We start from the raw sequence: 27,898 nt of genomic DNA, 5'->3' as shown, positions 1-27,898 counted from the left end.
GGCTGGGGGCAGATGTTTTTTTAGCCAGGGGAGCCAATAACCATGGTCCCTCTCTAAGCTATTAATATCTGACCTCAGTCACTGGCTTTCCCACTCTGGTGGAGAAAATTGCACGGGAGCCTACGCCAGTTTTTTCTCTGTCAGGTTTGGTAAGGAGATAGCAAAAGCCGGCAATTGAATTACCGGCTTTTCTGCTACAGTATCTAGCTCTGTATGAAATATAAATACATATATATGTGTGTGTCAATGACATACATATATATATATATATATATATATATATATATATATATATATATATATATACCTATACTGTGTAGACATTCATTTTATTCTATTCTAACCTGTCAGTGTGATTTTACTGTACACCGCATTGAATTGCCGGCTTTTCTATAGAACACCAGTGCGTATTTCGCGCAAGTCACACGCATGGCCCGTGTGTAATCCGTATTTTTCTTGCCCCATAGACTTTCATTGGCTGATTTTTTGCGCAATACGCTGACAAACGCAGTATGCTGCGATTTTCCCAGCCCGTAAAATATAGCCTAGAAATATACGGCTGATGGAAGCTGCCCCATAGAGAAACATTGGTCCGTGTGCAATGCGTTGTTTCTTCCCCTCTCCCTCATCCGTATTCCTCTCTAGTGTGACGCCGGCCTAAGGCCACATTCACACTGGCAGTATTTGGTCAGTATTATGCATCAGTATTTGTAAGCCCAAACCAGGAGTGGGTGAGAAATGCAGAAGTGGTGACGTCTTTCTATTATACGTTTCCTCTGATTATTCCACTCCTGGTTTTGGCTTACAAATACTGATGTAAAATACTGACCAAATACTGAACGTGTGAACATGGCTTAAGACGCTGCGTTTTTGACTCAGCAAAAATACACAGCATCAGATATGCACCAAGAGCTCATGGTGGGAACGTAGCCTAAAAAGGACTTCATTTAGCTCAAATTTGACATTTGAGTCGAGACAACACAAATTCTTTTCAAAGATAGATAGGTAGAGAGATTACATTCTTATTTCCTAACTTGTGACGTGATCACATCTGTTTCTATCATCCTCAGATTGATGAAGAACAATTCAATAAGGTGCTGGAATTTATACAGAGTGGAAAGGATCAAGGCGCAAAATTAGAGTGTGGCGGCTCGGCTGTTGGGGAGCGGGGATTTTTTATTAAACCTACTGTATTCTCTGAAGTAACCGATGACATGAGAATAGCAAAAGAAGAGGTAATGTCATCTAATGTTTATCCGACAATAATGAAAATAGCCTTAGTTGGTGTCAATTAACGGCCCAATGATCATACATGCCCATATTATCCCAGCAGAAGACCTTGCCAGCCTCCTTTATTACTGATTATAAAGCGTCTACTGTAATAACAACAGTCTCATTCTGCAGGGTCGGCTTCTTAGTTACCAAATTTATTGTGCAGGGAGAGGGTGGAGGTGAGCTGTGACGACAGCTATTATAAATGCTGGATCTGATGTTATCTACTGTATATATATAGTTGATACCTGTCATTGTAATCCTGCGTGTCATAGTAATGAGATGAAAAGGCTGAAAAGTGATCTCTACAGAACAGAGAAATGTCAGCTTTTTATGAGTCTCACTATATAATCAGTTGCGGGTGCACTGACTGTGCAAAATAAGTGACGTTATCTTTATTTTGCAGGCCCACATGCCAAATTTCCAAATTTAATTTGTTTTAATGGCTTGTTTTTTTGCAGTGGTTGATACCAAATGTGTGTAGCCTTTTTAATTATTTATTTTTAACTATGAAGAAAGATTGTTAAAGGGAATCTGTCACCTACTTTTTCGTATATAAGCTGCGGCCACCGCCTTTAGGGGCTTATCTACAGCAATCTGTAATGCTGTAAATAAGCCCCCAATGTAACCTGAAAGATAAGAAAAGCAAGTTAGATTATACCCACCCAGGGGCGGTCCCGGTGCGGTCCGGTCCGATGGGCGTCGTGGTCCGGGTCCAGCTTCATACGATGACGTCCTCTTCTTGTCTTCCTGCCGCGGCTCCTGCACAGGTGTACTTCATCTGCTCTGTTGAGGGCAGAGCAAAGTACTGCAGTGCGCAGGCGCCGGGAAAGGTCAGAGTTGCCCAGAGCCTGCGCACTGCAGTACTTTACGCTGCTCTCAACAGGGCAAATCAATACGCCTGTGCAGGAGCCGCGACACGAAGCAAGGAATAGGACGTCATCGCATGAAGATGGGAGGCGCCGGACCCGGACCGCATCGCCCATCGGACCGGACCGCCCCCCCCAGGTGAGTATAATCTAACTTGTTTTTCTTATCTTTCAGGTTACATCGGGGGCTTATCTACAGCATTACAGAATGCTGTAGATAAACCCCTGATGGCGGTGGCCGAAGCTTATATACGAAAAAGTAGGTTACATATTCCCTTTAATGAGGGAAAAAAGCAGCTATATACAGTTTTCATTTTTTGTTCAAAACGTACAAAAAAATATTTAACATTTTTTTCTATCCAACTATGGGTTTTCACAATGCATAAGACATTGCAATACTTGTAGACTGAAATGACTTCTGCCCTTCATTTAAAGATGCCAGACATGGGGTCAGATATTAGACGCATGTGGACATAGAACCCAATTATCATGTTAAATGGGTATCCCAATCTCCAATATCATACCCCAATATGTAGTAGGTGTAATAATAAATATAGCAAATATCTCCAATTAGACATGTAGTATAGTTCTTCTGATTCACTATGCCGTTTACCCCATGTGCAGGGCATTGCAGTAGCTTAGATATCCATGGTTACTAACAACTAACACCTGTCACTATGTGAGTGGCTGTAACCATGGATACCTAAGCTACTGCAATGCCCTGCACATGGGGTAAGCGACATAGATAATTTCTCTAGATACTAATAAATCAAGCAGTTGCGCAATTAAATGAAATGATTAGCAGATCAAGACCAGTATTAATCCAATTCTGCTCCCTGGAACAGTGTGAGGTAAACTCATCTAATCATTGATGTCTGTGATTACTGCAGATTTTTGGACCTGTTCAGTCCATCCTAAAGTTCAAAAACATCGAGGAAGTGATAAAGAGAGCAAATAATACAGAATATGGACTGACGGCCGCTGTGTTCACAGAAAGCCTGGACAAAGCACTCGGCGTTGCCTCGGCGCTGCAATCTGGAACAGTATGGTGTGTTTGGGATATTTCACACATTAGATATATAATGTTCCCTATTTTGGTTTAATGATCTTTACTATAATGTGTCAACCCATAATTAGGGCTCATCCAGACATTCGCTCAACATGATCCGAGCACGGACTGGCCGCGGGACTCCTGACACCTTCATATAATTCTATGAGGCTCCGGTCAGGAGACCCGCGGCCGGTCTGTGCATTGCAGTCTGTGCTTGGACTGTATTGCATGGACCTCTGCGTGAGCCTGTAAGAGGGTGGTGCTGGTATGGATAATAAGAAACACGCTGTCACTTTAAGAGGCTGCATCCCCTTGTCTGATGTGATGGTATGTTCTACTGTTCTCCCCTACTCTTGTTTTTGCTTTGAACTGGTCGGTGCTGTGAAGAGTGGGTGGAGCTGAGCAGCGAGAGGAAGAAGTGCTTTGAGAGGGAACAGAGAGAACTGTGAGCTGTTCTGCCTGCAAGGAAGAATCGTTGGCTGCAAGAAAGACTACACAGCTTGAGACGAACTGCGATTGTTAAATAGACTTTCCCGGTTACAGCAAAGGGTGGCTGTTCTGCGCTGGTTGGTGAAGCCACGAAGATACTGAAAAGGGGACTTACGGTTTCCAGGAGCAAAGAAAGACCACGCTTTACAGAGCCGACAGGAATCCGTGCGCACCACCGTTTAGGACTTCGGGGGCCCCCTGGCACTGGACCTGTGTCCCCAACATCACCGTGAGTCTGTTCCTGTCTGGTGCACTAGTTAGGGCCTAGTACAGGCTTCAGTAGTTAGAGCACGGTAGCCGTGCGGCCTGCGTAGTGAAGGCCAGGGAGAATATATGCAGAGTAGCAACGATATATGTTTTATTGTGTAAAGTTGCTTGTGAGATAGATTCTGAGTTTGCAATTGCTTAAGCACTGTGCTATTTACAGACAAATTGACTCATGTGCATTATCTTTTGTTATTGTAAACCCCTGTTTGCACCTTCCTTGTCCTTTCCATTTCCTGTTTCCCAAGAAATCTAACCTTTGTTGTTTGCACCTCATCTTGTGTACAGTAGTCTTCCTGCACCGTGGTGGTCCCCCGGCCATCGCTTCAAGTGGCGCTGCGAGCAGGGTACTGTCATCAAGATGGAGGCAGCTGACAGCAATGGCGGGAATGTTAACATTAATGGGGATGCTGTGGGCATTGGTGGAACCCCTGCAAGGACACTCCCTATGGGCACCATATTTAGTGTGCTCCCAAAGTTTGATGGCAAGAATATGCCACTGTCCGACTGGGTGTCCCGGCTGCAATGCACCCTGAAGATTTATAACATAAGCTCAGACCTCGAAGTGGACATTGCTTTAACTGCCCTAGATGGGGAAGCCCGCAGAAATGTCTGCCTACAACCAGAACTCACCCGCAGTACCCTGAAGGAGCTAGTGAAGTTCCTGGAAGAGATCTACGGCGAGACTGCTAGCGCGGGGCATCTTCGCGCCAAATTTTTCTCTAGGCTGCAGCGGGAAGAAGAAGGAATTTCTCAGTATGCAACAGCACTGCAAGAAGTGTTCGAAGAGGTGCAGAGAAAGGAGGCAGATGGATTTGGCAGCATGGGCTCTAAAGACCGGATACTCCGGGAGCAATTCATTTTGGGACTACACAGCACATCCTTGAGGCAAGCACTGTCAGAACGGGTCCGGGCAGATCCAGCCCTTACGTTTCGTCAAGTCCTGGCGGAAACAGTGGCCCGAAGTAAAGAAGAAAGCTATGCGTCTGGATTGATGCGTGTCCAGGGCACCAATTCCAGAGGGGACTCAAACCATCAAGAAGTGCTGGTCCAGGTAGTGCAAGACTTGCAGCGGTCCCTTGTTAACGTGCAAGAGAAACTGACACAGATGGAGCGGAGAGTGGGGGAACTACAAGTGACTGACCCACCATACTCATGCAATCATCCTTCGGCCCGATCGACAAGGGATCAGTGGGAACAAGCCCCCTCCCGTCAGGCATCGGAGGCACGAGGACAGGCTCGAAGTACTCCTCGGCGAGGGGGAGGCATTCAATGCTGGGAGTGTGGAGGACGGTGGCACCTTGCCAGAGACTGTCGGAACTATACCCAGGGCCAGTGGAGGCCGCCGTTAAACTACCAACCCCCGCGGTAGTGCGGCACTCTGCGGGGGAGGCGAGAAGAGAGGCCGCCCCATATCATAATGAGCACTTGATTGCTGGGAGCCCCATCCTACGGGCTGAATTTGAAGGAATTCTGGTGGATTGCCTGGTAGATACCGGGTCCCAAGTGACAACGATGTCAGAAGCGTACTTCAAGCAACATTTCCAGAACCTGGCCAAGCCAGAAAAAGAGACATTGATTCGCTTGTTTGCTGCCAACCAACAGCCGATTCCGGTCACAGGGGTCGTGTGGATGAATATTCGAATTTGTGGACAAGCAGTTGGAAGAAAAGGGATCCTACTAGTCCCTGAGCCTGTCAAGAAAGATGTGCCTGTAGTACTGGGAATGAATATCCTACGCGAACTCGATCAGATTATGTTTACCAAACGGGGACCTGGATATTGGAAGAAGGCTACCCCACATGAGCCTACTCAAGAAGCCCTTCAACGACTGATCCGCGTCTGTGGGACGCAGAAGAGTGTGCCATCTTATCAGACGGTAGGGGTCATCCGGGCTCCTGGGAAAGAACCTGTAATCCTACCTCCCGAGCAAGAAACTATAGTGTACCTTCCAGTGGGGACTCACCGCAACCTTGATGGGTTGGAAGTGGTTGTTCAGCCTGTGGTAGGCGGAGGAGTGGATCAAGAAGTCATGATAGCTCGTACGATAGCTGTGGTCCAGCGAGGACATGTCCCCATAAGAGCTTTGAATGTGAGCCCCAGGGAGGTCGCCTTGCCACGAGGGACAGATCTGGCCCTGGTGTACCTGCATAAGGGTGAAGTGGTGAGTCAGAAGGAGATGTCCTTATCACTGAAAGAAGGCGTGGGGTGGACCCTAGCAGTTGCTGCGGAAGACGAAGAGACACCATCCCCGGAGTGGAGTGGATGGGTCATCCTTGAGCAAATGGAAGTGGATGTGAAGGCTATGGGCCCTGAGCGTGTGCAAGCGATAGAAACTATGCTGTGGAAGAATCAGGCCGCATTCGCCCGTCATGCCGAAGATTTCGGCTGTACTGAAGCCATCACGCATGAGATCCCGACTGGGGAAGCTCGTCCAATTCGAGAACGATACCGACAGATCCCGCCCAAAATGTACCAAGAGGTGAAAACATTACTGAGGCAGATGCTGGATTCCGGAGTGGTGCAGAGTAGTCAGAGCCCTTGGGCAGCCCCGGTGGTGCTCGTCAAGAAAAAGGACGGGACCATCCGGTTCTGTGTAGATTACAGAAAACTCAATGCCTGCACTGTTCGAGACTCGTATCCGTTGCCCCGCATCGAAGAATCCTTGACAGCGTTGGGGAAAGCCAAGTACTTCTCCACCCTGGACCTAGCAAGCGGATATTGGCAAGTAGCCGTGGCAGAGAAAGACAGAGAGAAAACTGCCTTCATCCTCCCTATGGGACTGGTCGAGTTTAACCGGATGCCCTTCGGGCTCTCCAATGCTCCAGGCACCTTTCAACGGCTGATGGAAAAGTGTTTGGGAGATTTAAATTTCGAGGCTACCCTGATCTATCTGGATGACATCATTGTGTTTTCATCCTCTTTCGAAGACCACCTTGCCCGGCTTGGACAGGTACTCGGAAGATTGCGTGCTCATAACCTGAAGTTGAAGCCAAAGAAATGCCACCTCTTCAAGAGGGAGATCGAGTACCTAGGTCACATTGTGTCACAAGATGGAGTTCTACCCTCGCCAGAAAAAGTGGCTGCTATCCAGAAGTGGCCAGTCCCTCAAACAGTGAGAGAACTCCAGGCCTTCCTGGGACTCGCGGGGTACTACCGTCGGTTTGTTAAAGACTTCGCGAAGGTGGCCGGTCCTCTCAATGAGTTGCTGAGGGGGACCGCTGGAGTGCCGAAGACCCAGCGCATCCCCTGGGCACAGGGACAACACGAGGCCTTCCAGGCTATAAAGAATGCCCTTACTTCGGCCCCGATTTTGGCCTACGCAGACTTCGATCAACCGTTCCTGTTGTACACCGATGGTAGCCTACATGGACTCGGTGCAGTACTTTCTCAGATACAGGATGGACATGAGAGAGTCATCGGGTATGCTAGCAGGTCCCTGCGAGACAGCGAAAGAAACCCTCACAATTACAGCTCCTTCCGGTTAGAGCTCCTGGCTCTGGTGTGGGCCATGACAGAAAAGTTTGCAGGCTTCCTGACAGGTACAAAAATTCAAGTTCAAACAGACAATAATCCCCTGGCCCACCTTGAGAATGCTAAACTGGGGGCCTTAGAACAACGGTGGATGGCTCGCCTGGCCAAGTTCGACTTTACTATCCGCTATCGCTCTGCTACCGAAAACGCAAATGCGGATGGGCTGTCCAGAGTGCCTGTGGAGACTCCAGTGGGGGATCTTGACGAACAACTCGAAGAGGAGGAAACCCCAGACTTTAATAAGTTCAAGCCCCCAATGGTTGTGGCCCAGTCAAGAAGGGAGGCCTGCGCATTACCTCGGTCCCTGGGAAGAACCAATGAAGAATGGGGGCACATTCAGGATGAAGACGAAGGGCTGAGACAGATGAAATGGTGGGTAACGCAAAAGCGGAAGCCTGTCAAACAAGAGAGAGATAATCTGGACTCTGAAACGAGGAGTGTGTTGCACCAGTGGGATAGACTGGAAGTGCGAGAGTCAGTACTATATCGTAAGAAACAACAGCCAAAAGGTATGGAAGTAAGGTGGCAAGTGGTCATCCCAGGAAGAATGGCTCCAGAAATAGCTAAAGAAGCCCATGAATTTGGAGCGCACTTTGGCTCCACAAAGACCTACCAATGGTTGCAGCGGCATGTCTATTGTCCTCGGTTGGAGCTTGTGGTGGAAGAGGTTTGCCGGCAGTGTCGAGTATGTGACCTCATTAAGAGTACTGAACAGAGGGCACCCATCCAGACCATACAAACTAAGGAGCCATTGGAAGTCTTGATGATCGACTATCTCCTCGTGGGACACTCGGCCCGGGGGCCGCAATATTGTTTGGTGATGACCGATCATTTTTCTAAGTTCGCAGTAGTAACTCCGACTAGAGACCAGACTGCGGAATCGGCGGCGCGAGCCATCTGCCAAGACTTCATCCGGGTGTATGGGTGCCCAAAGCGCATCCACTCCGACCAAGGCGCGTGTTTCCAAGGCAAGGTGATGGAAGAATTGTATCGCATGTATGGCATCGAGTGGTCCCGGACCACCCCTTACCATCCTCAAGGCAATGGAGCTTGCGAATGCTTTAACAGAACCTTGCTTCAGATGCTGAGAACATTGGAGGAGGATAAGAAGGTGTGTTAGCCAGACTATCTGCCGGAATTGGTCTGGACCTACAACAATCGGGTCCACTCCACCACGGGTTATACCCCCTATCTACTGTTGTTTGGAAGAGCTGGACGAGAGATCATTGAGCTGAATCTGGAACAGCCAGAGGAGCTGATGGAGCGAAATGTCACCTCATGGGTGAAAGAGCATCGGCAACGTTTGCAAACGATACGGCGGTTGGCGGGTCAGCAACTGCAAGGAAAAGAACATACGGCCCGCAAACCGACTCAAGAGTTACCGCTTCAACCTGGAGACCGGGTATTGGTCAGAGAGAGACACCCTAAGGGAAAACTAAGTGAGAGATGGGAAGTACAGCTGTACAAGGTTATCGAGCGAGTGTATGCTAACGGCCCTGTCTACAAGGTACAGATTGAAGATGGGTCATCCACCCCTAGAGTACTTCACAGAAATATGCTGCGGCCTTGCCGGTCTGAGGTCTGTTCTGTGCCATTGTTGCCTGGAGGTGCCACTCCACTTCCTGAATCTGTCATGCCTGATGTCCAAATCGAGGATGAGTGGTGGACCGTCCCTGACACAGTAGGGGGTCCTCAGCCGCCCCGAGGCAGTAATCTCATGGATGTACCAGTACCGCCATGTGAGGATGAGACCAGACAAGAGCGCACCATGTCCCCTGCAACAAGTGTTACTCCGGAAGATAGTCAAGCCTTGCCTGACAGCCAAGAGCTTCGGAGATCCCAGAGGTCTAATGCAGGGGTTCCACCAGTCCGATATGTAGAACAGTGTGCTCTGTCTGTTTATATACCTTTGTTGCCTCCTCCATTACACTTTTACCCTGAAGCTGTGATGGCCGAGGACGACCATCATTAAGAAGGGAGGCATGTAAGAGGGTGGTGCTGGTATGGATAATAAGAAACACGCTGTTACTTTAAGAGGCTGCATCCCCTTGTCTGATGTGATGGTATGTTCTACTGTTCTCCCCTACTCTTGTTTTTGCTTTGAACTGGTCGGTGCTGTGGAGAGTGGGTGGAGCTGAGCAGCGAGAGGAAGAAGTGTTTTGAGAGGGAACAGAGAGAACTGTGAGCTGTTCTGCCTGCAAGGAAGAATCGTTGGCTGCAAGAAAGACTACACAGCTTGAGACGAACTGCGATTGTTAAATAGACTTTCCCGGTTACAGCAAAGGGTGGCTGTTCTGCGCTGGTTGGTGAAACCACGAAGATACTGAAAAGGGGACTTACGGTTTCCAGGAGCAAAGAAAGACCACGCTTTACAGAGCCGACAGGAATCCGTGCGCACCACCGTTTAGGACTTCGGGGGCCCCCTGGGACTGGACCTGTGTCCCCAACATCACCGTGAGTCTGTTCCTGTCTGGTGCACTAGTTAGGGCCTAGTACAGGCTTCAGTAGTTAGAGCACGGTAGCCGTGTGGCCTGCGTAGTGAAGGCCAGGGAGAATATATGCAGAGTAGCAACGATATATGTTTTATTGTGTAAAGTTGCTTGTGAGATAGGTTCTGAGTTTGCAATTGCTTAAGCACTGTGCTATTTACAGACAAATTGACTCATGTGCATTATCTTTTGTTATTGTAAACCCCTGTTTGCACCTTCCTTGTCCTCTCCATTTCCTGTTTCCCAATAAATCTAACCTTTGTTGTTTGCACCTCATCTTGTGTACAGTAGTCTTCCTGCACCGTGGTGGTCCCCCGGCCATCGCTTCAAGCCCTTAGTCTTGTGATCCATGTAAAATGATCTTTTAAGTTCTGCTCTTACTATAGTCATAGCGGAGAGACAATATCAAAGATTGGTTTTTATTCTAACGTCCACACATCATTTTTTTTTCAATGTTTTTGGAGAGGATCCTGTTTGGAGAACACCTGAAAAATCACTCAAAAAACGCCTGAATGAAATACTCGTTCTAAATATTTCCATGTAAACGCAACTTTCTGTTTATATGTTCACGTTTTTCAGCACCGTTTACGGTAACTTCTTCTGGTTTCCAAAGATGCCAAGTGGTTAAAAGGAGTGTCTTAACCATTCTTCAGGCATTTTCCACTGTGAAGCCGCTCCATACTTCATAACAGAATTCAATGGGAAGGCTACAAAGATGCCCAGAAGATGCCTGGGTGTCTTTTTGAGCATTTTGTAAGCATTTTCACTGCAAAATGAGCCAGTGTTTTCTTCATTACTTTTTACATAAAAAATGGCCTAAAATCATCCCAAAAATCACTATTAGGCTGGGATCACACATACGCGAGATACGGCCGAGTCTCGCAGGTGAAAACAAAGCTCTGGCGCAGGCACTCCGGAGCAGAGCGTGCAGCTCCATGTATTGCTGTGCGGCTGCACGCTCCGCTCCGGAGTGCCGGCGCCAGAGCTGGGTTTTCACCTGCGAGACTCTCGCGTATATCTCGCGTATGTGTGATCCCGGCCTAAGGGTTCGCTCATACTAGCGTATAGATCATATCATAGTATTATTAGTATTATAAATCAGATTGCACTCGGACCAATGTTATTCAATGAAACAGATGAGTGCAGATCTGCAGTTTTTCTCAGCTGTATTCGGCATCAGAAAAACCGGAATAGTGCGAGGAAAAAAAAAATTGCATGCCATACAGACCATCAGTATAACATCTGATTTTTACGAGATTTTACAATTCTGTAGCATTGGAAACTGTAAATTGTTCTGTAAAAGATTAATAGTTGCGGAGTAAAAAAAAATGGATTGTATACAGATGATAAATGAGAAACAATTGGCCCACTCTCCTGGATGAGAATTTATCTTTTTATACACTAGTATAAGCAAACCCTAAGAATGATTAAAAAAGAAAACCTTTACAGATAACACCAATGAAAAATCAAAATGCTTAGTTTTCTACCTGAACATAAAATTGTGTGAACATACCCTAATGAACATGGCCAGTTTATGTATTAGATAAAAGCCTATTTTTTCATTGGTCACTTGTAATGAATACTACATTTTGGCTGCTGTAAAGGTATGTTCCCATGGTCAGGAACCAGCAGCGCTTTGGACACAGTACATGTCTGCTCCATCCAAAGTGCTGCCGGCTTTTGAACGCAGGTGTTTCCGCATGTGTTCATTGAACTGTGCGGAATCACCGTGCCCAATACATTGTACGGGAACATTTATCTTGCGGAGACTGAGTGTCTCCGCAAGATAGATTGACATGCTGCGGTCTGGAAAGATGCGCCGCATGTCAGTCTCCGCAGGCAAGCCGCGGGTGGCGGTGCACACATAGTGGAGATGGGATTTCTTCAAATCCAGTCCACTATGCTGTAACATCTGGCCGCTGCGGGTTGGATGCTGCGCATGTACACAACGCCAACCCGCAGCATTTACTGACCGTGGGAACATACCCTTACTGATATCACCGCTTCCAGTTGTTGATTGCTCTGTTGTCTTTATTCCTGATGAGACAAAGCATTTAAGGGTAAATTAGTAGATTGTAGACAAGTTAAGTCAAACTTTATTTTCTGTTTTACCTACTGGGGTTTAATCTTTTTATACCTGGATAGTGGTCGATTTGGTTTAAATGATCCATTTTAGCCAACAAAAGTATCAAAGTTATATACTACAGCCAAGAAAACATCAAGACCTTTCCTCCTACATGCCTCCTAACCTAACTTTTATCTTGCGTTGCAGGATTAATTGTTACAATGCCCTCCATGCACAGACCCCATTTGGAGGCTTCAAGATGTCAGGAAATGGCAGAGAACTGTAAGTTAAGCTGTTGAGTCTATGAGAGAATAATGATTTGCCAGGGTCCAAGCCGCACGGGAGACTGGTCTGACAGGAGGGTCCACGGCAGCTTATCCCGTCCTCGCCCTCTGGGAGTGATAGGTCTACCCCTGCTTGCAAGAAAAAAGGAGAGACCAATCACTCCATGGCAGCGGGCGTGGAGAAGCTGCCGGGGACCCACCTGTCCGACTAGTCTCCCGTGCGGCTCGGGCCTTAGTAGCTATTAAACTATGTTTTTCTCTGAAACGCCACAGCAATTTAGATTTAAATATTGATACATGCTGTTTGTGGATTGGGCAGCATATATCAGATGTCAGGTTCCTCTTAAAAGATATCCATCATAGTGATAAATCTTGGAAAGGGACAGTTTCTATATTTATGCTTTCATTTCATCCAGAATATTTTAACACTTATATGACATCCCACGTTCATTTTGAACTTTTATGCTATTAAGGGATTCAAGCAGAGAAGTCCACTAAAGGAAAACAAACTGAGATTAGTAGCATACAGTGTATGTCAGTTCTGTGTATTCAGGGCCGGCATTAGGGGTAGGCAAACTAGACATTTGCCTAGGGCCCCCACTTCCCAGGGCGTCTACAGCAAAAATTAGATTGATAATGTCAATCCGATGCTGAGACAACTTAAGGACCTTCTATGATATAGCAGTCATGTGATCGTGATGTCACCACAGGTCTTGTACTCAGGGGGATTTTAGGACCTATAGTGACATCATGATCATGTGATCAGTCACATGTCCGTGATGTTGCCAAAGGCCCTGTACTGTGGGGGTGTTTAGAAGAACTGAAGAAGAGGGGACTGGTAAGTATTCTATTGTGTGTGCATAATATAAATATATATATATATATATACATGTGCATGCTTGTGTCTGTATGTATGTATTTACGGTACTTGTATGTATGTATGTATATGCATGTGTCTGTATTAGAGATGGTCGAACAGGAATAGTAAAGTTCAGTGTCTGTACCCAAACACCTACTGTTCGGGCATGGACATCGAACATGGACTTCACCAGAAGTCCGTGTTACTGTTCGGGTTTGACCCAATGAATACCAGGTGTTTGTCGCGTTGTCATGTGCATGACAGCACAGCAAACATTGCTTCTGATCGGCGGTAAAATCATTATTGCCGGTCAGACAGCAGAGATTCCCATGCTTTCAAATTACATTGTGAGCCCACAGGTGTGATCGGAGGTAAAAAGTTTACCTATGGTCACTGTAGTTGGCTGATGGGATTACTGCTCCCATCAGCCGACACCTGCTGCCGCTAATAACAGTAAGAGCTGACTATAGGATTAGTAATGAATAGGTATATTATAGACACCTCTCTATTACTAAGCCGTGGGCTTGATGTCACCAGACAATACAAAGGTGACATTAACCTAACAAATATGCCACTGCTACAGGACAAGTCGGAAGAGCTGGGTAAAGCACCAGAATTGGTGCTTCTAATAGGTGCGCCTTTTCTAGGTGGCTGCGGGCTGCTATTTTTAGGCTGTTGGGGCCCAATATCCATGGCCCTTTACCAGTCTGAGAATACCAGCCCCATGCTGTCTGCTTCAGCTTGGCTGGTTGTCAAAAATGAAGGGACCCTATGTCATTTTTTAAAAAATTATTTATTTAAATAATTAAAAAGAAAACAGTGTGGGGACCCCTCTTTTCTTGATAACCAGCTTTGAAGTAAAACAGTCTGTGGTAGCATACATGGTCCCTGATGGTTGAGATGATCCTGGTACATATTTTACATCAGGACCAAGGAGCTGCGATCTGTACATCAATGAGATAATATATGCGGTTGTGTAGTGACAAGTATAACTGAATTGATGGTTAGCAAATTTTGGAAAGAGACGTTGCCAGTGCTCATTGATTTACTTGTTCATAGTTGTGAATGCCCATATAGTCATCAATAGTCAAGCTGCACAATATTCTATCTAACAACGGTTTTCCTTGTAGTGGTGAATATGCCCTGGCAGAATACACAGAAGTTAAGACTGTGACCATCAAATTATCCCCGAAGACACTGTGAAGAGAACAGAGAAGAATGACATGGAGGGAGTACATCATCTTGCTCAAGCTAGACACAAATCTATAAAAACTTGTTAATAAGAGAATCTCTTTGTTATCATGAAACATTCCAGAAATGTCTTCTGCACCAATCTCACCCCTGACAATGGAGGGATTTTATACCTGTGATTCAGTAGAGGGTACAACGGTGTCTTATATTCCCTGTTTTACCTATATTACATGGATGAAAATATGTGGTCAGGGCATATGCCATCTGAGCGCATCATCATAAATGGGCGCAGCTGAGGAAAACAGGGAGTAGGGATCACGTAACTTCATCCTGAAGCTTACCTGTTACTTACTGATCTCTGCCATGACTTCCTACTGATTTACGATAGATAAAATATTGGAAATGTAGATTTAGCTCTATTTTGCAAAGATCATCTAGAAAAGGAGTTTGGATGTGATATTTGTCTGAAATAGTCCCCCACTAAGACGTTTCCAAAACTCTCATTTAGTTCACGTAAGGATAACCACTTCTCCATTGATGGTCATGACCTCTTTTTTGGGATGATTTTGATTGGTAATCCCAAAATGCATCAGCCCAGCATTAACCATAGTTTTATGACCTTTTAGATAAAAGTGATTATTGAAACTACCCTTTTGGACTTTACTTGAGAATATAAAAAAGAACGCCCAAAGCTCTTCAAGATCATCCTATCATCAGAGTGCTCATAATTTAATTATTGCCAAGTGTGGCGGTGACTGCTCATCTACACATGGGCACACTTAAAAAATATTTCTACAGACTGTACTGTAATGGCATTAGCTAAAGAGTGAAATTGCTGACAGCTTCACTTTTTTAAAGGTTTTTCAAGGAGGTGTGGCTCATATGGTAATTATGCAAAGACACACCCCGTAAGATCATGTGAGCCACGCCCTCTTAGTAAAAACCATAAAAATAGCACTAAATAAAAAGGCTAGTGATGAGCGAATTTACTCGTTACTTGAGATTTCTCGAGCATGCTCGGGGGTCCTCCGAGTATTTTTTAGTGCTCGGAGATTTCGTTTTCCTCACCTCAGCTGAATGATTCACATCTCTTAGCCACCTTGATTACATGTGGGGATTCCCTAGTAACCAGGAAACCACCGCATGTACTTATGCTGGCTAACAGATGTAAATCATTCAGCTGTGGCGCTAAAAACTAAAACTCCGAGCACTAAAAATACTCAGAGGACCCCGGAGTGTGCTCGGGAAATCTCGAGTAACGAGTATATTCGCTCATCACTAAAAAAAGCTCATAACATTGGATTGTATGGAGGATTTTAAAAAAGTGAATCACTCAGAACAGTAGGTACTGTATAATATTAGCGCACAAACTGATCACTTTTGACCTGGTGACAGGACCTCTTTACGGTAACTTCATCCTCTTCCACCACACAGAATTGGCCAGTTCAAGGAGGATTTTTAAGAGAATATGAGTCTTAACAGAGATACTGTGCATGCATTGCTTAATGTCATGTGTTTAGTTTCATAATTAGCTTGTGTATGGCATAACGGGGGTTTCCACTGCTCTAATATTGATGACTTAGCCATACAAATGAATAGCAAACAGGCTCCAAAGCCACTCATGGCCAGTACCCATTGCATGTATGGACCTGTGCCACTTTGGGTGATAGTGGTCCAGCCAAGAGCGTATAGGTACTGTAGGTACCCAGAGGCGGTACGGTCGTTTTAGGATTCTGGCTTCCCTTTGTTTTATGCGCTTGTTTATTCATCTGACTATTCGCAATGTATATTATAATTTATATCGATCTGACTCTAATCTCGATAACTTTCAACAAAGGTAAGAATATCTATAAAGAAGACTCCATCCAATGTATAATTAAAGGGACCAATAAGTCAATATACAAGTTTTGTGAATGATAAATCCTTATTACTAACTCAATAAAAAATTGACCAGAAGGAACACATTGTAACCTGAATATAAAAAGCAAATCATATATAGATTCTGTAAGGTTACAGGGGAGAGATTTTACAGAGTGTCCACCTTAGGGCTCCTGTGTTACCCATCCTATTTTATAATGTATATATAGTAGGGGCACAAAAAGTAAAAAACCTACATACTACTGTACAGTGACTGTAATGGGTGATTGCTCGATCACTCAAAATTTTACACAAATGGTCTCATGTTTAAAAATTGCATTCCTTTTCCTCAGCACTAAAAGTACCGTATGCAACTTTCAGGTCTACATTCGGGGAAACATACCCCTTTACAATCATCTGGGATCCAATGTTTTTTAGAAACACTTAGTACATGTTCCCCCATTGTGGAAATGCTGCCTTTTTTCTATTTTGCATGCATTTTTTTTTATTCTATTGAATGAGTGAAAAATGCTGCAAAAAATAACCTGCTGCAGAATTAAAGCAGTTTCAAATCTACAAGGAAAAAATAAGCCACTTTGCATGAGACTTGAAGAATCTAGTTCCCTTTTTTTCGACAGTAAAATGCAGAGTTTTTTGAAAAAAAAAACAAAAGCTGGAAAATTAAGCAAGAATGCGACGTCGGAACATAGCCAAATTGAGTGTTTTTGGTGCTTTTTTTCCTCTATAGATTTTTATGAGGAGCTAGATGAAAAACATTTAAAAAACACAATTGTATTTTACTGCACTAAAAAAAGCATAAAGAACACATCAAATATGTAGCAAAAAACATAAAACAAAAGAGAAAAAAAACTGCAGCAAATGCACAATAATCAGAACAAATTGTTATTGAGCATTTTGGGACAGACAATTGCAGAAAAAAAGCGGAGTTGGGACATGAACTACACACAACAGCTTTAGGAAAATAGGGCATATTAGTTGCATATCGATGGGAAATCATCAAACACAGTATAAGCATTGCGGTTTTTCTTAGTAGTGTCATCTTCTCTTTTGGTACATTTTTGCGGCTAGTTATTCCAAAACGCAGCGTGCTGGAAGTGTGACTATTTCTTCATACATATTTTCATAGACTTTTTTTAAAGAATTGAAAAAACATGTTAAAATGTATGAATAAAAAGCCACTAAAGATACATGAATTTTACTTACAATCTAAGGCAAGTTTCACATGTTCAGTATTTGATCAGTATTTTACATCAGTATTTGTAAGCCAAAACCAGGAGTGGGTGATAAATACAGAAGTGGTGACGTCTTTCTATCATACTTTTCATATTTTTCTGATTGTTCCACCCATGGTTTTGGCCTACAAATACTGATGTAAAATACTGATGTAAAATACTGACCAAATAATGTGTGAACATGGTCTCAAGGAAACCTAAAAGTTAATGCACATTTGGAGAATTTGATGCAGAATTTCCGCAGCGTATCAGATTGTGTTACAGAGGAAGTCTGCAATGAATACCACACAAAGAATTGGTAGATTTTAAAATGATCACTTTACGTGCGTAAAATATATGCAACGTGTAGATCATTAACCAACCTGGTATTGTATTATGTTCCCAATTTTCCGCATGCAAACACATGCAGATAATCTTTACCAAACCTGCATAGTTCATTTTGACCCTATTATGAGATTTTAGATCCTGTGCTGGTAGAACCTTCCCAAAGTGAAGATATAAAAGAAATAGGTGCATATTGCCCACTCAGCATGTGTTTTCCATATCTAAATCTCACCCTTTAATTCACTAAACCACTGCTTGTCATACCCTCCAGAGTCTACTGATATTATCCATAGTAGCGCCCAAAGCTGTCGACTTATCTCCACTGTTATCAGCATGCTGAATCATCCAGACTGTGGAGACCTGGGTGTCGTAACCAGTGCCTTCCCCCCTCCCATCAATCCCGTAATGAAACACACTCAGTCCTAGGTGGGTTGAACAGGTCGGTCACAGTTTATTAATTAAATAAGCTGAGAAGGGCAATTACATATCGTAACGGCCGCTCGCGCCGAGCTCCTGTCCGTGATCGACAGGGGAATTGGACCAACGAGCGACTACGACCTTTGCCCTCCTCCGCTTCTTCCGCTGTGACTTAATAAAGGTTACCAGAGTTAGTTATATCACATACCCTATACATTTTTTTTTTTTTTACGTAAAATATTACAATAGTCTTTACCACTTTACATCATCCCGCTGTTTAGTATCATCTTTAGCCTTTAAAAAAGGGAGGGAGGGTGGGACAATGCTTCCAGGTGTCCGCCGGGAGGAAAGAGAAAGTTCCCGGCCGGACACCTGGATTTAACCCCTGTAGGCGTGGCCGTAGGACCCCTCCCCTCCAGTGACCACTGGCCGGCTGGGGGTCTTCCAATTAGTGCATCACTAAAAGGGGAGTGATGCTAGGGGGGAACTGGCACTGACATCCTTTTCGTGCTGCTCTATCTAGGTGCTCCCCAGTCAGAGACGCGCACCTTATACAGTACCGCGTCTGCCAGACTGTGGAGACCTGGGTGTCGTAACCAGTGCCTTCCCCCCTCCCATCAATCCCGTAATGAAACACACTCAGTCCTAGGTGGGTTGAACAGGTCGGTCACAGTTTATTAATTAAATAAGCTGAGAAGGGCAATTACATATCGTAACGGCCGCTCGCGCCGAGCTCCTGTCCGTGATCGACAGGGGAATTGGACCAACGAGCAACTACGACCTTTGCCCTCCTCCGCTTCTTCTTGTTCAACCCCGTCCTGTAAACCAGACAGAAAAATATCGAGGCCAATGTCCGTTAGGTGAACACCGTCCGGTCTTAATTGTGGCGTGTTTTTCTTTTGTAGGTATTGGTGATGAATCACGATACCGCCTCTTCCTCTCACATATTTTCCGATCCGAGCATTGAATTTCACCCTTGTCCGCTCAATGGCTCTTTTATCTCTTGCACCTCGCCATTCGGCCCGTGGTGTTATCTCCGACCACACCAGTATCATGTTCCTGAACAGACTGCTGAACCGTTCCGTATCCGTTATTACCCATTTGTACAACTCGGCCACCTTTTGTTTGCCCAGGTCATTGCCACCCGCGTGTAACACCAATATCACCGGGCGTTCCACCAACCTTGCTATGCCCACCATCTCCTTGAACACCTTTTTCCACTGGAGGCCTCTGATACCCCTCCAGTTAACTTTTATTCCCGGGATGTAGAGATTTGTTCCTCCTGGCCGCAGTTTGGCCCTCTTTTCAGCCCAGTGTACGTAGGAATCTCCTACCACCCAAACTTCAACCCCTGTAAGAGACAATACATGTTAATTAAGCAAGTCGGGTCTTATGTATCTGGCGAAGCATGCGGACTTCCAACGACCCATTCTCTGCACTTCAGCCTCTGACACTCCTGCCCTAGCTGCCTCTGTGGCCGCCCCTATCCGGAACGAATGTGTTCCGTACTCCTTTGGATTTGCGCCGGTTTTAACCCCTGTAGGCGTGGCCGTAGGACCCCTCCCCTCCAGTGACCACTGGCCGGCTGGGGGTCTTCCAATTAGTGCATCACTAAAAGGGGAGTGATGCTAGGGGGGAACTGGCACTGACATCCTTTTCGTGCTGCTCTATCTAGGTGCTCCCCAGTCAGAGACGCGCACCTTATACAGTACCGCGTCTGCCATGAGTCCTGGCTACATCACTGTCACTGTTCTGCTTTTTGAGAGACTATTGAGAGCAGATCTAAAAGAGAAAGTAAGAATAAAGGTTTTGTTCTTGGTTTTTCATTATAACCAGAGAAGATATACCCGACCCCTGGACATATCGCCAGCAGACATATAAACACCACCAGCAATATTACAAAATATCCACAAATGTCGTCAATATGTTAATCCTGAGTACAGAATATTTTATATTGTGATAAGATAGTCTGTATTCTGCATTTTTTTTCAATGAACCAGTAAAATATAAAGATGATATATTTATGGAATAGAATACAATTAATCATCTATGTTTTTGTATTTTCATAGTGCAAAATAAATACTATATAATGTTTCAACAATTCAGCTTCATGTTTTCTCTATAGCATCTCCGGAATCAGGGCTCAAAGTAAACGCATTTGGGTACTATGTAGTTTAATTTATGTTTGGTGGGTGTACTTAAAGTGGTTGTCCAGGACTTTTTTTTTCCTATGGGCCTAAAAACTAACAGGCAGATAATTGCTAACAAAGGCAACTGCCTGCATGTTCAACTGGGCGATGGTGCACAACGGTCACCAACCACTCCAGCAAATCAGCTGCTCCAAATCAACAGAGCAGCTATTCTTCTTCTTGGCTGCTCTGTCGATGGGGTGTGACTGGCGACTTAATGTCATGCTGATTTAAAGCCAGCTCCCCACAGTTTGGCAGTGGGGAGTCTGCTGTCAATCAGCATGACGTCGCCAGTCAAGCTCCATTAACAGAGCAGTGAGGAAAAGAAGCTGCTGCACTGTTGATGTCATGTCAATGAAGCCGTTGAATCCCCATCAGGAGTGGTCTGCAACAGCTCTGTGCCGATAGAAGTTGGTGGAGCGCCCCCACACTGCCGCAGGGCCGAGGGGTACCCGGAGCCGGGCCTCTAGGTCTCAGTCCTGGGGTTGTCACGGTGGCTAGACCCGGTCCGTGGCCCTGTCTGTCAGTGGGGGACGTCCGGTGCAATAAGTGGTGTAGTAACGGTGTAGCGGTGCAGTTGTGGGGTGCAGGTCGCGGTAAATAACGAGGACACCAGGTTGCAGTCTCTTTACCTCTTTACTGAAGCTCTCTGGGTCCTCAGTCCAGAATACGGCTCACCAGGCTGCGCAAGTCCGGCCGGTCCAATGGCACTTCCAGAGCTCTCCTTGCAGGTGGAAATCGGTGCCTTCCTTCTAGCGCTATGTGTTGCAGTCCTTCCCTGCTGTGCTTACGGAAAGTACCCCACAACTGTTGTGTCTGTTTCTCGTGTTCCCTCACAACAACTTAATTCGCAATGATCTTTCTCGTCCCTCCAGATACTATGGTAGGAACGCACCCGTATGACGGGGAGGCTCGGAGATCTTCCGGGACTCTATCTGCGCCCCTCTCCTGTTGGTACCCCCCTTTGCCTTCCTGGGTGATGCGTGAGACAGTCCGCCTAAAGCTAACTGCCCTGCCGTAGGTCTGAGGTATGGCTTGAAACTCTTTACCTCCTCGGCGTTCCGGCCACCGGTAGTGCGCCTCAGTAAGGTGCTGCCTCTTTCAGCACAACCCTCACTGGTATCTCCTTTCGCTTGACTTCGTTTCTCACTCAGCACAATCTATCTCGCTTCTAGTCCTTTCTTGAGTCCCGCCGCTTCCAGGAGCCTGCGCGGACCCGTTACGTTCTTTCAATGCCAAGCCTCTGCCAGGATCCCACCCCTGGCAGAGACCCTACAGTCTCTCCCTTCACAACACCCCCTGCCACAGGGTGTTGCTCCGTTCAATCCCGTCAGCGTTCTCTTTAACTTCCTGCCTGACCCCCAGTTTACCCACTATGGTGGGGAGTGGCCTAATGAATAGCACCCTTAGCTCCCCCCGGAGGCCCAGCTGTGAAATGTATTGGTGACTGTGATACCTGCTCAGAGAACTCCTTCAGTGCCATCGAACGCACCATGGCCCCCCTTAGTGGCTGAGCCATGATACTGCAATGACCAGGACTCTGGGGCGCTGCACTCCCCCCTGGTTAAACACAGTACTCCGGGACTGGGAAGAAAAACAACAATACAGGTTAGCAAAAAGACATACAATTTTGTTGAGTGCAAATAACAGTAAGTATACTTAAGTAGGCTTCCCTTTATGGGAGGTGAGGACACTTTTAACGTTACAAACATAATCAACATTATAAATTACAGAGCATAAATAACTTCTGTTACCCAACCGGGTATTCTACTTAATGCAATTTTTGGAACAATAACTTAACATTGCCTTTAAGAAACTCACACTCTTAGTCTATCAAAGGCCTTCCTATAATCACATTATAAGGCATTTCAACTTTACATTCTCCTTCTTGTGAACCTGCAGGACCGCCTGTCCCTACGGCACCAGACCTACTGCCTCTCCTTTCTTTTACAGGACCGCCCTGTTCAGCCAGGGCCTACTGCCTTTCGCTACTATACACAGTATAGACATAACATTCCTTTCATTTAAAGAACTCTGAGCCCGCTCTACTCGGCTCCTTTAAGGACTCACTCTCTAACCCCTACGGGTTCACTCTCTGTCCTTAGTAACAAAGTAACTTTTCAATGGGGACGCGGGGTTTACCTTCTATCCTCACCTTCATTATTACTTCTTTTACTTTCAACTATGCAGGCTTCTACATCTACCCCTACGGGCTCTCTGCATCTTTCCTGTCTTCAAAACATTATTCAAATTTCACATTTTAACAAATTCAACACATATAACTCGGCATGTAAAACAGTTACATTTCTTTTCAAGGCATCATTATGGCATTACTGTTCTGCAACAGTATCTCTCTCAAGTTCAGTTTCTCACATCCCCTTTAAGAGGAGACCAAGTCTTTCTAAGGTAGCTCGTCTCCTCAGCCTACTGGCCCATGCAAAGGTTCCGGCATGGTATCTTCGCAAAGTGTCTTTAACTAGAACCGGTAGGAAAGGTATCTTCACAAAGTGTCTTTGGCTCAAACAAATAGGGCAAATATCTTCGCAAAGTGTCTTTGGCTAAAACTAGTAGGGAGCACCTTTAAGAAGGTGCAAACTATTTACAAGGGAAAGTTTGAATCATGCGCAGTTCATGATTTCTGCAGTTCTTATAACATTGTGAACCAAAAAGCAAAAATGAAAGTGAAAGCAAAAATAAAAAGCAATAGGGATCCCGGGTAAACAAAGGGATCCCTTTAAGAGTTAACCCAGGACGGGTTTTAGCAGCAAAACAGCAAGGAAATAAACAGTTAACTATTTACAGTTTCAGGTTTCCGAGGTTTAGTGGAACGGCTTCCAGGGCTGCACCTGGCACTTAACCCTTCTTGGCCTGGGCAAAGTGGGATCCAGGGTTACACCCAGTGCTGGACAAACGCCGTTAATCCGTCTCTCATGTACGGTTAGGTCATGCACAGCGATGGAGGTCTGCGCAGCTTGAGTATGGGCATTTGCTGCAGCAGAGGTAGCGGCTGCTGCAAGATCAGTCACTGGAACGGAGTCAGCAGCTGTGGCACTAGCAGTCACGGGAGTGGTGTCGGTCGTCAGGGCAGGGTCGTCCTTCATACCTGCTTCAGATGCGGTTCCTCCAGTGCCGGTCTGCTCTGCCTCCGCTGGGGTCTGGAACGCTGGCTGCGGGGCCTTGTGCTGCGACGCTGTCATCTCTGCTTGCAGCACCTCGCTTTCCGGCAGGGCCTTGCTTTCCAGCTTCGGAGCGCTGAGACTTCTTCCCTGCTCCGGACCAGATGAGGCTGCCGACAGATGTCTGGTGAGGCTCCTGATGATGGCCTTCTTCCACCCGGCCTCGGTGCTCAGCTGCGTCCGCCGGGGTCGGTCGCTGAGCTCGTCCACTCCGACCTGCAGGAATTCAGCATCAGCGGTGGAGGCCTGGTTGCGGTGCCCCTCCGGGTGGCTCGCCATGGCGTCCTCCATGTCGCTGACTTCTTCTTCCTGGTCCTTTTCCCGCTCTCTTCTTCGTGGGCGGTTTCGTTTTCTCTGCCTCCGCCCCCCATTAAGGATCAGGAGGCGGATCTCTGCTGCTGACGGACACGTCCTCACTGCACAGAAATATTTAGACTGGGCGGCCATTATTCTTCGCGCTCTCCAGCTTGTCTACGCCCACTCCACGCCCTTCTTCTCTTCCTGCGCTCTCCTCAGCGCTGCAATGGCGGCGGATTTTGGCGGCAACTGGCACAGCACACAGTCTTGCAATAAAGTTCAGTCCACACACAATAAATCACAGTCTCTAGGCACACATGACCTGATTCTTCAGGCTTAAGTAGATCCTGTTCGTGACGCCAAGTTGGAGCGCCCCCACACTGCCGCAGGGCCGAGGGGTACCCGGAGCCGGGCCTCTAGGTCTCAGTCCTGGGGTTGTCACGGTGGCTAGACCCGGTCCGTGGCCCTGTCTGTCAGTGGGGGACGTCCGGTGCAATAAGTGGTGTAGTAACGGTGTAGCGGTGCAGTTGTGGGGTGCAGGTCGCGGTAAATAACGAGGACACCAGGTTGCAGTCTCTTTACCTCTTTACTGAAGCTCTCTGGGTCCTCAGTCCAGAATACGGCTCACCAGGCTGCGCAAGTCCGGCCGGTCCAATGGCACTTCCAGAGCTCTCCTTGCAGGTGGAAATCGGTGCCTTCCTTCTAGCGCTATGTGTTGCAGTCCTTCCCTGCTGTGCTTACGGAAAGTACCCCACAACTGTTGTGTCTGTTTCTCGTGTTCCCTCACAACAACTTAATTCGCAATGATCTTTCTCGTCCCTCCAGATACTATGGTAGGAACGCACCCGTATGACGGGGAGGCTCGGAGATCTTCCGGGACTCTATCTGCGCCCCTCTCCTGTTGGTACCCCCCTTTGCCTTCCTGGGTGATGCGTGAGACAGTCCGCCTAAAGCTAACTGCCCTGCCGTAGGTCTGAGGTATGGCTTGAAACTCTTTACCTCCTCGGCGTTCCGGCCACCGGTAGTGCGCCTCAGTAAGGTGCTGCCTCTTTCAGCACAACCCTCACTGGTATCTCCTTTCGCTTGACTTCGTTTCTCACTCAGCACAATCTATCTCGCTTCTAGTCCTTTCTTGAGTCCCGCCGCTTCCAGGAGCCTGCGCGGACCCGTTACGTTCTTTCAATGCCAAGCCTCTGCCAGGATCCCACCCCTGGCAGAGACCCTACAGTCTCTCCCTTCACAACACCCCCTGCCACAGGGTGTTGCTCCGTTCAATCCCGTCAGCGTTCTCTTTAACTTCCTGCCTGACCCCCAGTTTACCCACTATGGTGGGGAGTGGCCTAATGAATAGCACCCTTAGCTCCCCCCGGAGGCCCAGCTGTGAAATGTATTGGTGACTGTGATACCTGCTCAGAGAACTCCTTCAGTGCCATCGAACGCACCATGGCCCCCCTTAGTGGCTGAGCCATGATACTGCAACGACCAGGACTCTGGGGCGCTGCATTGGCGTCGGGCACAACAGGTAAGTAGATATGATATAAATAATATATTTCTCAACTCAGTGGCACAGATATGCAGCCTTACAGTATGTAAGCATAGAGTTGCGTACATCTGGTTCATTCATAAAATGTACCTACCAAATATAATATCTGAATAAGGCCTAATTAAAAAAAATGCTTTTCTCATACAAGTTCTATTCATGGTTTTTCATGGATAGAACTTCTACCTATTATAGTCTATGGAGCTGTTCACATGTTCGAGCATTTCTGCAGATCGAGTGATCCGCACAAAATCATTTAACCATACCTGATTTTGATCCAAGTCTCAGATCAAATTTGGCAATGCAATTATATGTGTCCGTGAAAAGTCAGACAAGGCTCAGATGCCATCTGTTTATTAGAAGAAACCCCAGCAGGAGTGGTTAGTATAATGTAAAAAAAGGCCTAATAAATAATTATCATAAAGTAACGTTATGGGTCTTACTAGTAGGCTTTGTTTTGCAATTTCGTACTATTTTCAAACTCTTTGCTTTCTGTCGGTGAAAGGAGTTGCATTTTTCCAGTGTAAAAATCTGTATTGCTCGAGTCCATCTTAAGCATTTTTGTTTTATTTAAATGCATGAATTTTTGGCTGAAAACCTTTTTTGTAATATGTTTTGAAATCATACTGATTCCGGTTTTGTGGTAATCTGATGTGTCAGCACTGAGGAATTAATATTTGAAGCCCCATGCAAATTTGCCTCGAAAAGCACTGGGGTAGGTTGATAGACCTGGAGTACATTGAGGAGGAGTGGACTCAAAGCACAAGCGACACTACTCTGTCCTCCTCCTGGACCTGTCCTCTGCCTTTGACACAGTGGACCATTCCCTATTACTACAGACCCTCTCATCCCTTGGCATCACAGACTTGGCCCTATCCTGGATCTCATCATACCTAACAGACCGGACATTCAGCATCTCCCACTCACACACCACCTCCTCACCTCGCCCCCTATCTGTCGGAGTCCAGCAAGGTTCAGTTCTAGGGCCCCTGCTCGTCTCCATTTACACTTTTGGCCTGGGACAGCTCATAGAATCTCACGGTTTTCAGTATCATCTCTATGCTGACGACATGCAGATCTACATCTCTGGACCAGATATCACCACCCTACTAACCAGAATCCCTCAATGTCTGTCCGCTATTTCATCCTTCTTCTCCGCTAGATTTCTAAAACTTAACATGGACAAAACACAATTCATCGTCTTTCCTCCATCTCACGAGACCCCCCCAACAAACCTATCCATTACTGTAAACGGCTGCCCACTCTCCCCAGTCCCACAAGCTCGCTGCCTCGGGGTAATCCACACTGATCTCTCTTTCAAACCGCATATCCAAGCCCTTTCCACTTCCTGCCGCCTTCTGTAACGCTGCTGGGTTTATACCTTGTTTCTTCGGCGTTACTTTTGCATGTCTCTGCTTTAACCCTTGCTCCTCTCCCCCTAACTTGCAGGGATACTGTAGTCTGTTACCTGTATGGATGCGGCTCAGTTCTTTGTACTGCTGCGTAGCTGTACATGTGCTGTGATGTCTTTGCCCTGCTGCATGACCACCCGCATGTGCGGTCCCTGGCTGCCGCTGTGGAAGCTAACCGCAGCTTGCAAGGGCCTCTGCAGCTGGCGCATGACTCTCCACATGTGTTCAGGCTAGCAGTCACTGCCAGGTGCCCTAAGCCACAGTTCCTGTGCTATCTGTGCTGTAATGGTTTCTGTTTGTGCTTAGGGTGCTCGCGGCCACACCTACCCTGCTTTTATCAGGGTTTGAGAGTGCACCTGTGTTGCTTTCCTCAGCCTATCGCTGAGGAGCAGCTTGTATATAAACTCCCTCTTTCCTGTTGGGCATTGCCAGAGCATTGCATTGTGTTTCTGTGTCTTGCCTTGTGAGTTAGGTATCCAGCTCCCGTTCTGTCTACAGTATGTTCTGGGAGAGCTGATACCTGTCTTCCGCCTGTTCTGAGGCCCAGACCCGCCTATCCTGGAGGCTGCATATCCAGATCCGTTTGTGTTTTGTTTTTCCGCCTAATCTGGGGGCAGAGTACCCAGACCCGCCTATCCTGGAGGCTGCATATCCAGTACCTGACCCTGTCTGAACTGTGTCCTCTGTTATGTTCCTGAAGTCCTTTTGTGTCTGACACCCCGTACCCAGTGACTGAATTTCCTGGGCTCTTCTTTTAAAGATGGAGTCTGGTGTTTATGCTGAGCCCTTACTATGCTGTGCTCAGCATGTTATGCGGTGCCTACCCCGTCTGGCCCAGGTCCAGTCCGGCGGTGCTTGCACCATCACACTTGAGTTCCTTCCTAGGTCTGATGCCCGGAGCCTGACGGCCGTAGCTAGGGTCCTGATGACCACCGCTACCTGATCCTGTGCCATCTGAGTCTGATGCCCTGCGCTGCCATGCCAGTGTCCCAGCCGATGACCTGGGCTGCCACACCAGTGTCCCAGATGTCTAGCCTGTGTCCGATGTCCTGATGTCCAGCCTGTGT

The 27,898-nt window shown here is 46.6% G+C and overlaps 1 protein-coding gene across 1 annotated transcript in view; it reads left to right on the top strand.

Annotated features, from left to right (window-relative positions):
- Positions 1-17,064, top strand: part of ALDH1A3 (aldehyde dehydrogenase 1 family member A3) — a 50,861-nt gene extending 33,797 nt beyond the window's left edge. The window contains exons 10-13 of the mRNA XM_077263355.1: positions 1,071-1,235; positions 3,032-3,189; positions 12,240-12,314; positions 14,306-17,064. Of these exons, the coding sequence (XP_077119470.1) occupies positions 1,071-1,235; positions 3,032-3,189; positions 12,240-12,314; positions 14,306-14,378 (471 nt within the window). The 3' untranslated portion in view covers positions 14,379-17,064. The remainder of the gene's footprint in view (positions 1-1,070; positions 1,236-3,031; positions 3,190-12,239; positions 12,315-14,305) is intronic.
- Positions 17,065-27,898: the final 10,834 nt, after the last annotated feature.

Source organism: Ranitomeya variabilis, chromosome 5 (assembly GCF_051348905.1).
Source record: "Ranitomeya variabilis isolate aRanVar5 chromosome 5, aRanVar5.hap1, whole genome shotgun sequence".
NCBI lineage: Eukaryota > Metazoa > Chordata > Amphibia > Anura > Dendrobatidae > Ranitomeya > Ranitomeya variabilis.
This window is presented reverse-complemented; position numbering and strand designations above follow the sequence as displayed.